Below are 18,405 nucleotides of genomic sequence, written 5' to 3' on the forward strand. Positions count from 1 at the left end.
ATAAATCTAAAAACAAAATTCCAATATAACCTTTCTAAAGATATCATTTCAAATAAATTTTTTCTAATTCTATGGATAGTAAATACCCTTACAGACAAAAAACAAAATATTTACAAATGTATTAACCTAAGAATTTGAAAATAATATAATTTTACTTTTCAAATTTTCTCCATTCTCAGATAAATCTTATATATAAAAATCAATTTGTGTTTGTTTGTAGGCTTGTTTGTACGTGGTCCCGTGATGAAAATAGGGTACTACATTTTTTGATATCTGAAGGGGGGGCGGACCCTCCCCCTTACCCTAATTTTCAGAAACGCCAGATCTGGGAGATGGGTGGTGCGATTTAAGCGAAATTGTGTGATCTCATATAAAAATAAAAATTTGGTATCCAAATTTCGGGTGGGGTACCTAGGGGGGCTGCCCCACCCTAAAACCTACCAAACAAATATTTAGACCAATCACGACAATATGGGACTCAAATGAAAGGTTTTTAGGATAAGAAAACGTATCTGATATCCAATTGTCGGACCAAGTGTGAGGGGGGCCCACCCCAAGATCAAAACTCCCCTAAATCGGACATATTTACCGACCATGGGAATATGGGACTCAAATGAAAGGCATTTGCGAGTAGAATACGAATCTGATATCCTAATTTAGGACCACCTTTCTGGGGGTCCACCCCTTCCCCAAAACACCCCCCAAACTGGACTTATTTACTGACCATGGGAATATGGGGCTTAAATAAAAGCTATTTGAATGTAGAATACGAATCTGATATCCAAATATGGGACCAAGTGTTTGGGGGGCCGCCACTCACCAAAAACAAAGGGGACAAGTTTACGACCATAGCAATATGGGGCTCAAATGAAAGGTCTTTGGGAGTAAAGCACGAATTCGATATCAATATTCGGGAAAAGTGTCTATGTGGCCACGCCACCCCCACAACACCACCCATATAGTAAGTATTTTCTGACTATTGGAATATGAGGCTCAAATAAGAGGGTTTTTTAGGTTGGATTTGGGTCTTAAAGAGAGTGGAACTAAATATTCATTGTTTTTAGAGCCAATACCTCAAACCGGACATATTTGCTGACTTTTGCAATAATGAGTTTAAATGAGATTAGAAAACGAATTTGATATCCAATTTTGGGGCCAATGGCAATATGGGGTTCAAATAAATGATATATAGTTATATGAGAATAGAGCACGTTGCTGATATATTTTCCGGGCTAAGTGTTTGGGGGACCACCCCAATTCCTCTTAAGCCAATGGCAATGTGGGGTTTAAATAAATGGTATTTGAGAGAAGAGCACGATGCTTATATTTTTTCAGGGACAAGTATCTGGGGGACCATCTCTCCCTCGAAAACACCACTAAATCAGACATCATGAGAATATCGGGCTGAAATGAAGTATTTTAAGAATGGAGTAGACCTTACATCCAAACTTAAATTCGTAGACCAATAAAGATAATATGGGATTCAGATAAAGGCACTTATATTGTTAAACTTCTAGTCAAGTTAGCATGGTATTTCACTAAAAGATCTTTAATTGTCGAAAATAAACATTCCAAGGAAACTTTTGTTCCATATAAAGTAAAAGAAGGCGCAGCGGAGGGGGCCCGGGTCAGCTTGTCTATTATATCTTTCAGTTGATTAATTTGATAACATAGGGTCCGAAAAGGATCATTATTGGCATAATTGGTTCTATAATAAGAAATTTTCAAAAGATCAAAATATCTGGTAGGTCTGATAGAAACATTAAAGAAAATTCGACTTAAAAGAATGAATGAATAAATAAATGAATTAATTTAGCCAAAAACGTAATGTAGGAAGTTTTTAAGATTTAATCGGTACTCATACGAAGGTAATGAACTTCTGTCCCACCCATTTCGACGGAGACAAACTAAAAGAAATTTTCTTTGAACCGATTCTTTCAAATCAGAATGAAGGTTGTAGTACAGATCCCATACTACTGAACCGTACTCAAGATTACTTCTGATTAGCGAAGTATATAAGTTTTTCGTCACAGAGAAATCATTAAGTTTTTTACTTTAGCGTTTCACGAACCCAAGAGCAACACGTGCTTTGTTTACAACCATTGAGATGTGTTGACGGTCCAAAGTCTTTAAAGCTATAGACTACTTCAAGTTGATTGGAACCCAAAAAGTTGCTAGTTTTATGAGAGATTAATGAATTTCTTTTTTTGAATATATTTTTTTTGTTGAAACATTTTTTTCTACTTTGTGCGGAGTTGAAGTCGACTCCAGGGAAAAATGCTCGACTCCGACTCCGCAGCCTTGGTTCAGACTCGGCTATAAAAAGGAGGTTGAGCTCTAAACTTGATTCGGACATAACTTATTGATATGAGAGAAGTTGGCCATTGTTCCTCAATGTTTTTTTTTTCATACTTCTCATACTTACCGATTTTCTTTTATTGTTTTCATTGCAGAACATGAACTAATCGAATCTGAGGATCATGTTGAAGTTAACGGCATTATATTCAATAAACCATTTGTTGAGAAACCCGTCTCGGCCGAGGATCATAATATATACATATATTATCCAACATCGGCTGGTGGCGGTAGTCAACGTCTGTTCAGGAAGGTTTGTAGAAAAAAGGCACATACACAACTCACGCATGCGAAACCATATGCTGATGCATCGTAATTCTTATACCTTACAGATTGGCAGCCGCAGCAGTGTGTATTCGCCAGAATCTCGTGTACGTAAAACGGGATCATTTATATATGAAGATTTTATGCCCACAGATGGTACGTATTAAATAACATTTTTATGATTGTTTACTTATGGTTTCTTTAAACAGTACAAAAAAGTTTTTTTTGAGCTTTTTTTTATTCAATTTCCTAAGTAATTGAACTTGATTCTGTATTAAAGCAAGTAAAGATAATGTTTTTTTTAAAGTTTTTGAGCAAAAGTTCAAATTGTTTTATAGCTTCTTTTTGTTTTGGCATATTTTTTGTAAGTTTTTTATGTTTTGTATTCTTCTTGTCTAAAGAGGCTTTAAAATTGAACTAACCAATCGTTTGTTCTTAGTTCGCATTGCCTGTTTGCTTTTGGTTAAGATTTCCGTTTTGTGTTAATTTTTTGTAACCAACCGCTTAGTTTCTTTCTATCGATTAACGTTTTTTCCTGATTAATGAAATTTATATAGAGACAAAAATATATACAAAACCCTATAAAATCACAATAAGTGTGATATTTCAACAAAGAAGTGTGTACGTACTTACTGCATAGTTTAGTCTTGTTTCTTAATACTTGTAGTGATTCCAAGAAAAATTAACCCTAACATTAAGCTTTAATTCATTTTCATGCCACTAATAATAATTAAGTTGCCTTTTTTAGTTTCATAACATTCATAAAATAAAAAATTGTTTCAATCTTTATTCCGAATTTGAATTTATAAAATAATTATTGATCAAAGCTTATATCAGACATACATTGGTAAAACTGCGTTTGCACAGAAAAATTAATTATCCCGATTAGAACAATTCGCGAACAAATCAAAACCGTTTACACATCCATACCGTTCCCATGGCAGCCGGTTGAACTTACCGGATAAATCCGTTGGAGTCCTTCATCGGCAAGGGCTGCCGCCTCAGTGTACATCGCACTGCTACAACAACAACCTTTAAATGGCAAAAACAAGCGTACGTGCGTATACATCTATGTGCATTAGAGTGTCCCAAGAAGCGATTTTTTTTTTTTTTTTTTTTTAACGCATAGTCTGCAGTTTTTGTCCTTTTGATTCCAATTAGAAAAATACGAAATATATTGGGTGTACTAATTTCTAAGGAAATCAGTTGAGGATTGTAGGTTCTAGCATAAAATACATAAACAAAGTTAATAAATACTTATATGGAACTAGCTGAAACGGGCCCCCTCCGTTGCGCCTTCTTTTACTTTATATGGAACAAAATTATCCTTTAAATATTTATTTTCGAAAATTAAAGAGCTTTTAGTGAAATACCATGCTACGAAAATAATATATATAAGCATAACAATATAAATGCCTTTATCTGAATTCCATATGATCTTTACTGGTGTATGAATTCGCTCACAGGGTTTGGGTTCTTTAACGTTTGGGTGTTAGATATACTCCATTATTAAAAGTCTTTATTTCAGCTCGATATTGTCATGATGTCCGATTTAGGGGTGTTTTCGGGGGTGAGACTCTTGGCCCAGAAAAAAATACCAGCATAATGCTCTTCTCTCAAATACCATTTATTCAAACCCCATATATTGTCATTGGTTTAAGGGGAGTTTATAGGAAGGGTCGTCCTCAAGCATTTGGCCCCAACATTTTTACTCTTTGGGGTGTTTTGGGCAAGAGACAGTGCCCCAAACACATAGTCCCACATTTGGATATCAGATTCGTATTCTACTCCCAAATACCTTTATTTGAGTCCCATATTGCGATGGTCAGTAAATAATTGTTGTTTGTGGGGTGTTTTAGGAAAGCGGTAGACCCCTAATACCTTTCATTTCAGCCCCACATTGACGTGGTTGGTAAATATGCACGATTTAGGGGTGTTTTGGGGAGTGGGGTGATCCCCCAAACACTTACCTCTGAAAATAACTCAGCATCGTGCTCTACCCCCAAATATCATTTATTTGAACCCCATATTGCCATTGGCCTCAAAATTGGATATCATATTCGTTTTCTAATCTCAAATAGCTTTCATTTAAACTCCTTATTGCAAATGTCAGCAAATATGTCCGGTTTAGGGTATGGGCCCTAAAAACAATCAATATCGAGATTCACTCCCTTTAAGACCCAAATTTGTCATGGTGAGCAAATACGACCTGTTTGGACGTTGATATGGGGGTGGATGGTCCCCTAGGCAGTTGGTCCCGAATGTTGAAATCAGATTCGTGGTCTACTCCCAAATACCTTTCATTTGTGCCCAATATTTCCTTAGTCGGCAAACATGACTGATCGGGGAGGTTTTGGTGACTTGGCCCTGAAAATATGTATCCGATTCGTGTTCTACCCTAAAATACTTCTTATTACAGCCACATATTGGAATGGTCAGCAAATACGTCCTATATGGGTAGTGTTATGATGATGGTATGGCCCCATACACACTTTTCCCGAATATTGATATAAGATTCGTGCTTTACTCCCAAGGACATTTCATTATTCTATTGCAGTAAATTTGTCCTCTTTGGGGGTTGTTTTTGGTACACTTGGTCCCACATTTGAATATCAGATTCGTATTCTACACTTAAAAACCTTTTATTTGAGCCCCATATTGCTATTGTAGTAAATTTGTCCTCTTTGGGGGTTGTTTTTGCAAGGGGTGGCCCCCCATACACTTGGTCCCACATTTGGATATCAGATTCGTATTCTACACTTAAATACCTTTTATTTGAACCCCATATTGCCGTGATCTGTAAATAAGTCCTGTTTGGGGAGTGTGTGGCGGAAGGGCTGCACCCCCAGAAACTTGGTCCCACCTTTGGATACCAAATTCGTATTCTACTCGCAAATACCTTTCATTTGAGTCCCTTATTGCCATGGTCGGTAAATATGTCCCATTTAGGGGTGTTTTTGAGGTTGGGGTGGTCCCCCAAACACTTAGTCCGACAATTGGATAGTAGATACGTTATCTTAAACTTTTAAATACCTTTCATTTGAGTCACATATTGTCATGATTGGCCTATGTGTATATTTGGTAGGTTTTGGGGGTGGAGCTGCCCCCCTAGGTACCCCAACCGAAATTTGGATACCAAATTTTAATTTTATGTTACTTCAAGAGAGCACACAAAATTTCGCTTAAATCGCACGACCCATCTCTGAGATCTGGCGTCCCCCTTCAGATATCAAAAAATGTAGTACCCTAATTTAACCACGGGGTCATTATGCACCATCTGTGAAAATTTCAAGAAAATCGGTTCAGCCGTTTCTGAGTCTATAAGGAACACAAAAACACACCGTCAAACAAATACAAATTGATTTTTATAAATAAGAAGATTAAGCCCTTCTTCTTGATTCGGCTTAGTCATCTGTTTGCGTATACTTTCTGTACTGATACTCCGTCAGTCGCTTTTTTGATATCATGGTGGAGATCACATTTGTTACCTATTCCTCACGAAATTTGACACATAACACCAAAGACAAGTTCCACGAATCGGTTCAGATTTAGCTCCCATCTTAAACTGGCCATCAGGGCAATAACTTCCTGGACGGTAAGATCACGAGCAGTCTTTACGTGTAAGAAGGAGAATAACGCCATCTCTGAGGATGGTACGATCCGCATCGTTTGGGTGCCGCGCTATAGCGTGGTAAGAATGCATGAGAAAGCATATGATTTGGCATTGAAGGCCAGAGGCCTGCCGTCAATAAATTCGGTTAGCCCGGAGCCTTTCTAGTCGACTCAGTCCGAGTTATGGGCGTGAGCTACGAACTCGTATGTAACACTATGGAACAGCGAATCGATCGGTAGGACAACAATAATCCTATAGGAAGATCCGGATTGTCAGAAGACGAGTCTATTACTGAAAAGAAGTAAGCAGGAAGTCGGTATAGCTTTCGGTATCATAACGGGACACATAGAGCTCACTTATGCAAAATCGGCGCGGCAAGTGATAGCATGTGTATGACATGTGGGGAATATGATGTGACGTTAAAGCATCTCCTATGTAATTGCACGGCTTTCGCGGCTAACAGACACTAGCACTTAGGCCCGCCACGGGATAGCTGTGAGCAGTATTGCCACTCAAAAAAATTATTTTCCACCAAAATTAAAGAAATATCCTACCAAATCCAACCAAGACCTACCAAAAATTGTACAAGACAAAAATTTTTCTATACACATCACTGAAGAATTGGCCATTTTGTTTTTCATTACATTACATTTTACATTTTCAAACATACAAAGTATACATACTAGATCGTCGTTTTATTTATAGGCGATATAGACATGTTCGTCCGTCCGTTTGTTGAAATCACTCTATTGCCTAAAGTTCAAAGATGGCATATGTCTTGATATAGCACCATTTATACCGATCTCCCGATAAGAAATCTTGAGATCATAAACGTCGAACATGAACATATTTGTATGCAGCTGCCATATAGACTTATTTTCCGATTGAAGGCGTTGAATAGATGAATTCTGAACGCACGAAAGCAGCATTTCTTACTGAGAATTTACGAAATTTGAAAGAGATCTCTTAGCACTCGTACAAGTTACTGTCAATATCATAACTTTCGCCCTTTAGGAAATTTTGAAGCAGTGGGACGCCATGTAACAATATTTGGCCCCTAAAAATCCGTGGTTTATTCTGCACTATTAACGAATACACGCACACAGATAAAAATAATTTTGAAAAACAACAACTTTTGACGAAAAAACGACGACGAAATTTGTTGATTTTTCTGCAACAATTTATTTTGAATTTTTGCGACCCAAATTTGTTGTTAAAGGGAATTTTTGCAAGCCAACACATAACAACAACAACAATATATCCATAAGCAAGACAACATGCCGTTTAACCAGACGCTGCATGTGCTTTGCTACACAGCTTCAGTGTGGTTGTGCTTTTATTTTCTTTGTTTGACGTGCGCTGCTTGTCTCTTTCGTTTACTGCTAAGCTCTCGGGTTTTTTCTCTGTCACTCTCTCTACTATTACTCTTAAATCTTATTTTATTAATTTTGCAACCGAGTGATTTGAGAACTCATGATTTTATGTTCGGTAGCCTTGCACGCATCCTTTTGCCTGCCGCCATTACTTTATTCATGATGAAATAACTCAATAAGCATTATTGCACAGTAATAAATGTCTCAATAAAACTCAAGTTATCCGCGGCAATTAACTTGGTATTTATATGTTGAAAAAAACCTACCATAAATTGCGGCCAGCCTACCAACCTACCAAGAGAATAAAATCCTACCAATTTTGGTAGGAATCTACCAAAAACGGCAACACTAACTGTGAGCACCCCCAGGATTGAAGTCCGATCTATGTGGTGTTCATTGCTGTCACGAGAAGCTTAGTCGCAAGCTACCGGGCGCATTCAAAGGTTGCGGATAGTGGAATGCTCCATTCGGAGTAGCTGCTACAGCAGTCGCGGACATTCAGCGGTATCGAGCGGAAAGTCTCAGTGAGAGGCTGGGGAGTTCCGGCTCTTGTTCAAATACTGAGTGCCTATGATGCTCGATCGAACCTTTGCACCGAAACGAACTTACTCGCCTACAGGAGCTTGATGAGAATCGCCACCTCCACATGAAAATGTGGATACAACAACAATCAGCACTTAGGTGGGGACACAATACCAGACATGAACAAATTTAGGGGCGCGGTACGCAAAAAATTAGGAGTTTGTAAGTAGCACGGAATTTCTGACTTTATTTGATTTTATTTGTCGAGTTTACTTATTCGTATTTAGAGCGCACAACAAGCCGATTACTGGATTAGGTTTATGTCCATAATAGCACCTAATCTAACCTTGTTCTATGTGTATGAGAGCTTGGTTAATTACAAGGACGTAATTATACTATTTTTAACAGATTCGCACGAAATTTAGTATGGAACGTTTCAATATCCATATGAAAGCCTTTCTAAAATTTCATCCAAATCGGTTCAGATTTAGGAATAGCTCCCATATTAAGATAGTTCCCGAAGTTCAATTGTTGGGCTGAAGTGACTGATACCAAATCGAAAAACCGAAATTCTCGGGATTCCGATCGGTCTATATGTGCGCCTGGGAAGCTGTTGTTGTTGTTGTTGGAGCCACATTGCATGTGGAGGTAGCGATCCTCGTCAAGCTCCTGTAGGTGAGCAAGCTCGTTCCGGTCCAAAGGACTGAACAGAGTGGCCATTGGTTATTTAAAGGCGCCATTAACTCGCCTTGTAATATCGAGCATCGTATGCACTCGGTATTTGTGCAAGAGCCGGTGCCGCCCGTCCTCTCACTGAGACTCTCCACTCGATATCGCTGATTGTACGCGTCTGTCATTGCAGCTACTCCAAATGGAGCATACCACTATACGCAACTTGTGCACGCGCCCGGTAGCTCGCAGCTAGGCTTCTCGTGACAGCAATGAACACCACACAGATTGAACTCTAATGTTCCAGCCTGTGTGGTGCTCACAACTATCCGGCGCAGGGCCAATTTGAGGCTCTTGGATGTTTGTGGGATTTTCAGGTCATGTGAAATGAAGAGTTTAAAGTTTGCTGGTTACGAGGATGACGTATTCATCTGTGTTTGGCCGTTCAGAGTACATATAGTATGCTGCCAAGATTGATCAATGGGCTTGACATTAACCCCTGAAAGATAAAGTTGGGGATATTCACTTATATGAGGTAACTTGGCGTGTTCAGGGGACCTCTTTTAGATGGGGTGAAGTTATCGTTCTCACCACTGAAAGGGGTCCTGACAAGCCATTGCAATGTCAGGACTTTGACGTTGTGCTGGACACATGGCGGACTTATGCATCATAGACGGTTGAGCACCTATTGTGGCACTGCCTGAAATTGCGGGAGTAGGTGCTGGATTATGGCTAAACGAACACCTTTTTTCCTGTCTAAATTATTTTGAAATTACTTTGACGTTGCGCTTTACACATGGCGGTCTTACGCATTTTAGACGGTTGATAATGCCTGAAATTTCGGAAATAGGTACAGGATTATGACTAAACGAACGACTTTTTTCCTCTCAAAATTATTTTTCAGCCACATAGTCCTTTTGCCATTCTTGACAACAATAGGGGCTCGAAGTGACAAATTGGAGGGAACTTCTCCAGCCCGCCTGGCTCTCATTATGGTCACGCATCTTTGCTCCTTATCTTCTTCATTCTAATGTCTGGCATTGTACTGCCGTAAATGTTGTCTGTGTTCATGGGCGATACCATAAACCTAAGTTCCCTGAGTGAAGCTGATAGCGGTTGAGGTGCGTAAAGCTAGCCACTTGAAATTTTGCACAGATACTTTATATTGATATGAAGATACTTCATATTACGGATTGCAAATGGGCCATATAGGTTGAGATTTAGATATAGCTCCCATATAAACCGGTCTCCCGATTTGATTTCACGAGTCCTTACAAGCCGAAATTTTTGACCGATTTGAACCGCACTTGGCACAGTTGTATAAACAATATAAACCGATCTCCCGATTTGATTCCTTACAAGCCGAAATTTTTGTCGGATTTGGCTGAGATTTTCCATATGGTTTTCTGTTGTGTCTTCCAACAACTGTGCCAAATACAGTCCAAGTCAGTCTATAACCTAAAAAAGCTCCCATGTAAACCGGTCTCTCGATCATCCTTGTTCAGTTCCTAGAAGCTTAAATTTTTGCTGGTTTGAGGGGAGTTTGGTTTGTAGAATAAAATTATGCCCTTCAACTAAATTGAAGGGCATAATTTGTGAATGTGAATACATTTTTAGCAGAATCCATGGTGGTCGGTTCCCAAGCACTCTTTTACTTTTTATGCCCACCACCGAAAGAAGGGGATATATTGATTTTGTCATTCCGTTTGCAACAAATAATATCCATTTTCGACCCTGTAAAGTATATATATTCTTGATCAGCGTAAAAATCTAAGACGATCTAGCCATGTCCGTCCGTCTGTCTGTAGAAATCACGTTACAGTCTTTAAAAATAGAGATATTGAGCTGAAACTTTGTACAGATTCTTTTTTGTCCATAAGCAGGTTAAGTTCGAAGATGGGCTATATTGGACTATATCTTGATATAGCCCCAATATAGACCGATCCGCCGATTTAGGGTCTTAGGCCCATAAAAGCCACATTTATTATCCGATTTTGCTGAAATTTGAAACAGTGAGTTGTGTTAAGCCCTTCAACATCCTTCTTCAATTTGGCTCAGATTGGATATAGCTGCCATATAGACCGATCCTCCGATTTTGGGTCCAAGGCCCATAAAAGGCGCATTTATTGTCCGATGTCCGACAGTGAGTTAAGTTAAGCCCATCGGCATACTTTTGCAATACCGCACAGATCGGCCCAGATTTGGATATAGCTGCCATATAGACCGATCTCTCGATTTAAGGTTTTGAGCCCATAAAAGGCGCATTTATTGCCCGATGTCGCCGAAATTTGGGACAGTGAGTTGTGTTAGGCCCTTCGACATTTTTCTTCAATTTGGCCCAGATCGGTCCAGATTTGAATATAGCTGCCATATTACCGATCTCTCTACTTAAGGCTTTGGGGCTACAAAAGGCGCATTTATTGTCCGATGTCGCCAAAATTTGGGACAGTGAGTTGTGTTGGGCCCTTCGACATTCTTCTTCAATTTGGCTCAGATCGGTTCAGATTTGGATATAGCTGCCATATAGACCGATATCTCGATTTAATGGCTTGACCCCATAAAAAGCGCATTAATAATACGATCTCACTAAAATTTTACACAGTGACTTATGTTAGGCTTCTCGATATCCGTGTCGTATATGGTTCAGATCGGTTTATTTTTAAATATAGCTACTAAAAAGACCAATATTTTGTTATCCACAATTAAACAGTGGCTTGTTCTTATTAGTATTTGGTCCAAATCGGAACATATTTCGATATAGCTGCTATGGGGCATAATGTATGCATTTTTCAACGGATTTTGGCGAAAGGTGGTTAATATATATACTCGAGGTGGTGGTATTCAAAGTTCGGCCCGGCCGAACTTAACGCCTTTTTATTACTTGTTATTTCTTGTAACTTTTCTTTAAAGTAGCAGATTTGAACATTTGCAATCTATTTGACTATTGTAAAGCAATCTGACTGGCTTAACAGTATGCATCTTCCTTCTCTTGTTGCTGTGGTATCCCATTGGACTAAAATGTCTGATTGTTGACTACCACTATAACGTAAATTAAAATAACCTCGATTGGTTCGAATTGTAAGTGAACCCAGCTATTTTTTTGATATGGCTCCCTTAACAAACAGTCATACAATTTCGTTTCTTGAGCATTTGGAAGCCACATTTCTTTTTCAACTTGGCTGAAATTTTGCATGTTGAGTTCTGTATGGTACGAATCGGTGCATAACATGATTTAGTTCCCATATAAACCGATCTTACGATATGAATTCTTGATCATCTAAAGACCGCAATTCTTCTTTGAATTTGATAGGATTATGCATGATTTACGACTTGATGATTTATGGTTTTCAACGTACGAAGTCAAAAAATAGCCGTTATTTTAAATTTTTTCAAAAATAAATATTCATCAATAACTATCTTGTCCTCTTCAAGGTAATCCTTTTCAGATATGTTTTCCAATCCTCCAAACTTCTCTAGAGCGCGCTTTTTGGTTACACAAAACTTAATACAGTTTCTCGATTCATTTGTCGAATAGTCGAATAATAAAAAAATCGAAGAGCATACCAAAACACGAGTAACCTTTTTATCTGTCGAAAATAAACTGACATTCCAAAACAGAAAAAATTCGAAAACGAAATTTGAAAATAACGGTTATTTTTTGTACCTCGTATATATCTAACAGGGTCCTAAATCTCTAAATGTTATTCTACACATATGATTTTTGCACATAGGAAGTAATCGTCCGGGGAACTTGCCAAACGTGATTTTGTAGTGGACGGTATATAACATATAAAATTCGGCCAGGTCGAACTTTAAGTCCATATATATATTTCTTTTTTCAAAGTAGGTACAAGGTTAATAATTTTTCTTTCAATCATCTATATCATTTCAAATGAAGTTTTCACGAATTCATATATGACATTTTACATTCCATACAAGTCCTATTTAATAAACAAAATAATTTTACCTTTTTTTAATTAACATTCTTTTCATTCACTACTTCTTCTTTTACTACTAAAGCTTCTTTAACAATCATTTTTTATATCAACTATATACAATTTTTAATAATCACAAAAAAATTCAAATTATTTTTTCCCATATCAGCGGCTGAAAAAAAAAACGAAACAAACCAAAGCTCATTCACAGTTAATCGAAAGTCGAATAAAAAAAAATAAACAAAAACTAAATCATTTGCGAAAAATCCTGCCTGATCGTTATTCGAATACATACGTTGTGATAACCGTTTACAGTTTGTACACCTTGTTGTTATCGTTCTTGATGTTCGTAACGAAAAAAAAAACAAACTTTGTAAACTTTTCTTTTTGCAAAATATAGCAATTTCCCAAATGTATACACACATCACCTTCTACTACTTAACCAAAATCAAAGATCACAATCAAACAAACAAATCAAAAACAAAAAAAAAAAAATCTTATGAAAATAAATGAGATTTATATAACAACCCGGTATTATTTTTAAAACGTAGTATATTTTCCAGGTACCGATGTCAAGGTGTACACCGTCGGCCCCGACTATGCCCATGCCGAGGCGCGCAAAAGTCCTGCTTTAGATGGTAAAGTTGAGCGTGACAGCGAAGGCAAAGAGATCAGATATCCGGTAATTCTAAATCATGCTGAGAAACTGATATCGCGCAAAGTGTGCTTGGCGTTCAAACAGACTGTTTGTGGATTCGATCTTTTGAGGTACATTTCATACTTTTTATGATTTCTATTTAGTATACAATGGTTGGAACAAGTTTTAAAACATTTAAAAAAATTATAAAAATTGCTAAAAATTTTAAGAATCTGTGGGTCAATCTCTGTATGTTGTGATTATACCCACCATCGAAGGATAGGGGTATATTCATCTTGTCATTCCGTTTGCAACACATCGAGATATTCATTTCAGACCCTATAGAGAATATATATTCTTGATCATCGTAAAAAGCTCAGACGATCTAGCCATACCCGTCCGTCCTATTACGGTATGGTATATTTAGAAGTCAGAGAATGTATGGACAATTTCGAGTGGAGGAAACACTAGAGCTATTCGTTGATTCAGATTTTCCGGGAAATTCTCCAACGGAAAACGTGGCGCCAGAAGTGGTTGTCACTGATGTGCATTCGTCGGAGGCCATTAGGGAAATTGTGTCTGAGCCGAAAATCCTTCGGGTGAAAGAAGTTTCGACTCCTTTAAGTCGCCAGGCTCTGATGATGTTATCACCGGTTGAATTACATGCTGCGTCTGATAGACTGGTTCCTTGGCTTAGGGAGATATAGTCTGCTTGTATCAGCATGTCATATATACCAGTGTGATTGAGGGACACGAAGGTCATTTTCATTTTGAAAACAGGAAAACCCTACCACACGAAGGCGATTTTCGTCCTATTAGTCTGTCGTCCTTTATGCTAAAGACTCTTGAGAGGTTGATAGAAACATATCTTAGGGCAAAGATCCCTGCCAGAGATCGCCTGACGCGGCAGCAGTATGCATATAGTAAAGGCTAATCCACTGAAACAGCCCTTCACGACCTAGTCGGCTACATAGAGGGTTCTCTCGCTGTCAAGGAATATACAATGATGACATTCCGTTCTGCCGATTTTTGGTATTTTGCCCATAAAACCGCATTTATCATCCGATTTCGTTGAAATTTGGCATAATTTGTTTCGTTAGTCTACTTGGCATTCGCACCGAGTATGGTCGAAATCGGATTATTTGGTTATAGCTATCATATAGAGCCTTCTCCCAATTTAAGATCTTGGCCCCATAAAAGGCGAATTTTTTATCCCATTTTTAGTGAAATTCGGCATAGTGAGCTGTGTTAGGCTCTTCGATATACATGTTCAATATGGTCTAGATTTTTCATACTTGAATATAGCTGCCATATAAACTGTTCTCCCGTTTTATGGTATTTTGCCTATAGAAGGCTCATTTATTATGCGATTTCGCTGAAATTTTGACACAGTGAGCTATGTTAAGCTTCTCGACATCCGTGCCCTATATGGTTCCGATAGGTTTATATTTGGATATAACTGTCATATATACCGATCTCCCGATTTTAGTCCTTGGGCCATAAAAATGGAGTTTATTACCCAATATCGGTGAAATATTGCACAGTGTGCTGTGTTAGGTCCTTCGGCAACCGCGTTTAATATCGCCATTATCAGTCTATATTTGGATATCGCTGCCATAGACACCTATTTCAGGCTTTGAGCCTATAAAAGACACATTTATTATCCGAATTAGCTTAAATTTGCCAAAGTGACCTATGTTATGCAACGCGACTCACGAAACACTCACGACTTACGAGACAATCACGACTTAGAAGGAATTACGACTCACGAGGCACTGACGATTCACGAGAAAACCCTGGCTCTCGAAGCACTCACGAGCCAATCACAACTCACGAGGCACTCACGAGTCATGGATAAACAAATATTTTTTCATGAAGTGAATAATCATATTTTTTTTCATGCGTCTCAAATCGTACAGCATTTGAACGTACAAATATTAATGTATAAAATGTACCAGCCGTGCAGAACCACTTATTTGCTCTTCTCATTTTTATGCATCTGTAGTCAGAATTGTACGTTAAAATACCGAATGCCGCTGTTCTAGTTATCTTCCAGTCTCAAGAGGTGTTCCACAGGGGTCTGTGTTGGGCCCACTCCTTTTTTCCTTATATAGCAATGACCTTCCTGGACAGTTGCGCAACTGTGGTATTCATATGTATGCCGACGACGTACAGCTGTATATGAGCTCCTCGCCGGGGAGGTTGATCGATGGCGTACTTCGACTAAATAATGACTTGGATAGGATAAACACATGGGCAAACGCCAACGGACTTCTTTTAAATCCAATAAAGTCAAAGTGCCTTGTAATTGGTAGGAATCGGGTGACAATGCCGCCCAATCTTGATGTGGCAATTGCTGGAGCCCCAATTGAGATTGTTTCATCTGCAAGAAACCTTGGTTTGGAGTTTGATGATAGACTTTCATGGAAGAATCATGTCAGAATGACAGTGGGCAGGACCTACGGCGTTTTACGAAACTTATATATGAGTCGACAGTATACCCCTTTGTCAATAAGAATGCTTTTGGCTAGGACATTTATTCTGCCGAAACTATTATACTCTTGCGAGGTTTTTTACGGTAGTTATGTAACTCATAGGAATAAATTGCACGAGGCCTTTAACGATGTCGTTAGATACATTTTTGGTTTGCGTAGAAGAGACCGGGTATCTGACTTTGCCAGACAAGTATATGGTGTCTCTTTTAACTCGTTCCATAAGATACGCTTGTTGCAAATGATCCACAAGATAATTTATACCAATGAACCGTCATATCTGGCTTCTGTTTTCCGTTTTGCTAACTCTACAAGAGGTAAACAAGTAATACAAATACGTCATCAATATCGTGTATCTGAACAACAGTTCTTTGTTAATGCTATACGTCTCTGGAATAATCTTCCCAATAGTATTCAAATTATAAGTAATGAACGACAGTTCAAATCTTTGATTTATAATCATTTTAATTAATTATTTGTTTTGTTTTTTTTTATAACTATTTTTTTAATTTATTTTATTAGTAACTTTGATTAAATTGTTAAATTTTCTTTAAAGTTTCTTTTTCTTTTTTTTTTTGTTTTGTTTAAACCTTTTTTTAACTTAAATATTGTATCAGTAACTTTGCTTAAATTGTTAAATATTTTGTACCAATTATTGTTCTATTTAAATGAAAACTTGTTGAACTCATTGTATTTATCAATTTACTAACCCATGCTTTATATAAGACACTGTCTTTTGTATGGGTTTTATCATAATAAAAATACAAATACAAATACAATGATTTGAGAGCATGCGAAATATTTTTTTATTTGTTATTTTTTTGCACTTTAGTCGTGATTGAGTGTCTCGTGAGTCGTGATTTGTGATTAGTGTCATGACCATGATTTCTCTCATTCACGCACGAAGAATTTTAATTCAATCAAGGTCATGTACGATCACGTGATTGGATTTGCATCTTACTTACGAATCACGTGACTCACGCGTGACACGATAACTCACGACTCATGCTCACACCTCTACGCGGCACCCATCTTGCGCACAGTTTTTACATCATAAAATGTTCTGTCAACATGCGATGTACAGCATTTTCTTTAATGCCTGTAACCATAGCTAGCTCACGAATTAAAAAAAAAAAATTATTCCACGCATATCCCAAAAACAAAATCTCTCTAAGACGGAAGTTTGTGTTTTCAGTAGGAGATACAAATTACCCACTGTGGCACCTATCTCCTTGGCAGGAGAGAATGTTCCATTAACTGAAAGCCCAAACACCTGGGGGTTTTGCTGGACTGGAAATTGAACTTCACATCAAACATCTTGGAAAGAAGCAACTCTTGACCTTTACCTGCAAGAGAGGTATTGGCAAAAGTTGGGATTTAAATCGCACGTCATGCATTGGGTCTATACTGCAGTTGTCACCCCTATAATGCTATATGGTGTTGTGGTCTGGTGGACGGCGCTTCCAAAGTCCACCTACGTTTTTATATTCAATCATATCCAAACGATGGCTTGTTTGTGTATCACAGCCGCACTGAGGACGACACTATCTGAATGCTACACCTAATGCCTCTGGACATTGTGGCTGCAGAATTACTGCTGCGACCACTGCTATGTGGCAAAGGGAATTTTCTCTTTGGTCATGTGGCGGCTACCGACATACAGTGGGATAGGGATCAAAAAGAACTAGTACAATATATTCCATTTGAGAAAGGTTAGCTCTTTGAAATGGTTATGGCTGAGGTGTTTTCGATATCATTTGTAAAATTTTAAAGCCATAGGTGGACCGGGCGACTCTTGGCAGGACCCTAAAGTCGGTCAACTCGGCATTTCCAAAATTTGTTCGCTGCCAAATATTCATTTGTAGTCCGATTTTCAATATTCTTTTTATACAAGATAGTGCTCAAAAATCACTAAAAAATTGAGGTTTACAATATCTCCACTGGTTTCGGGGAATTTTTATTTTGGCCGAGATTGGCTTCGGTATTTTGTTTTATTTTTTTTTTAATTTTGATGCATGATTTGTATTGGTGACAAATTTTACAACGACTTTGTTGTACGTCAACATCTGATAATTCAGTTAAAGGTTATACCGTTTGAAAGACAAAAAATGTGAAAGAGTGAATTTTTTGTTCAAAAAAATTAGTCTTCATTAAAAAAAACTTGCTTAAATATCATAGTTTTTTTCTTCTTATACTCACTACCGAAGGGTATATTCATTTTGTCATTCCGTTTGCAACACATCGAAATATCCATTTCCGACCCTATAAAGTATTTATATTCTTGATCGTCGTAAAAATCTAAGACGATCTAGCCATGTCCGTCTGTCTGTCTGTTGAAATCTCTTTAAAAATAGAGATATCGATTTAAAACTTTGCACGGATTCTTTTTTTGTCCATAGGCAGGTTAAGTTCGAAGATCTTGATATAGCCCCCATATAGACCGATCCACCGATTTTAGGTATTAAGCCCTTAAAAGCGACATTTATTATCCGATTTATTATTCGAAGATTTTTATATAGCCCCCATTAGGACCGATCCACCGATT

The 18,405-nt window shown here is 37.9% G+C and overlaps 1 protein-coding gene and 1 long non-coding RNA gene across 11 annotated transcripts in view; one reads left to right on the top strand and one right to left on the bottom strand.

Annotated features, from left to right (window-relative positions):
- The window catches only part of LOC106089672 (inositol hexakisphosphate and diphosphoinositol-pentakisphosphate kinase), a 114,118-nt gene that overhangs the window by 45,118 nt on the left and 50,595 nt on the right, over positions 1-18,405 (top strand). For 6 of the 10 annotated variants that reach the window (XM_013255602.2, XM_013255605.2, XM_013255600.2 and 3 more), the window contains exons 4-6: positions 2,454-2,608; positions 2,688-2,775; positions 13,295-13,499. In XM_013255602.2, coding sequence (XP_013111056.2) covers positions 2,454-2,608; positions 2,688-2,775; positions 13,295-13,499 — 448 coding nt within the window. Of the gene's footprint in view, positions 1-2,453; positions 2,609-2,687; positions 2,776-13,282; positions 13,500-18,405 lie in introns of all 10 variants that reach the window. The other 4 variants (XM_013255599.2, XM_059368218.1, XM_013255598.2 and 1 more) reach the window with 1 other exon arrangement.
- Positions 12,753-17,481, bottom strand: LOC131997351 (uncharacterized). The gene is made up of 3 exons (XR_009398211.1): positions 17,269-17,481; positions 17,073-17,206; positions 12,753-12,903 (listed from the first exon to the last, which is right to left on the bottom strand). It is a non-coding gene; the product is annotated as an uncharacterized LOC131997351 (long non-coding RNA).

This window comes from Stomoxys calcitrans, chromosome 4 (genome assembly GCF_963082655.1).
Source record: "Stomoxys calcitrans chromosome 4, idStoCalc2.1, whole genome shotgun sequence".
Lineage (NCBI taxonomy): Eukaryota > Metazoa > Arthropoda > Insecta > Diptera > Muscidae > Stomoxys > Stomoxys calcitrans.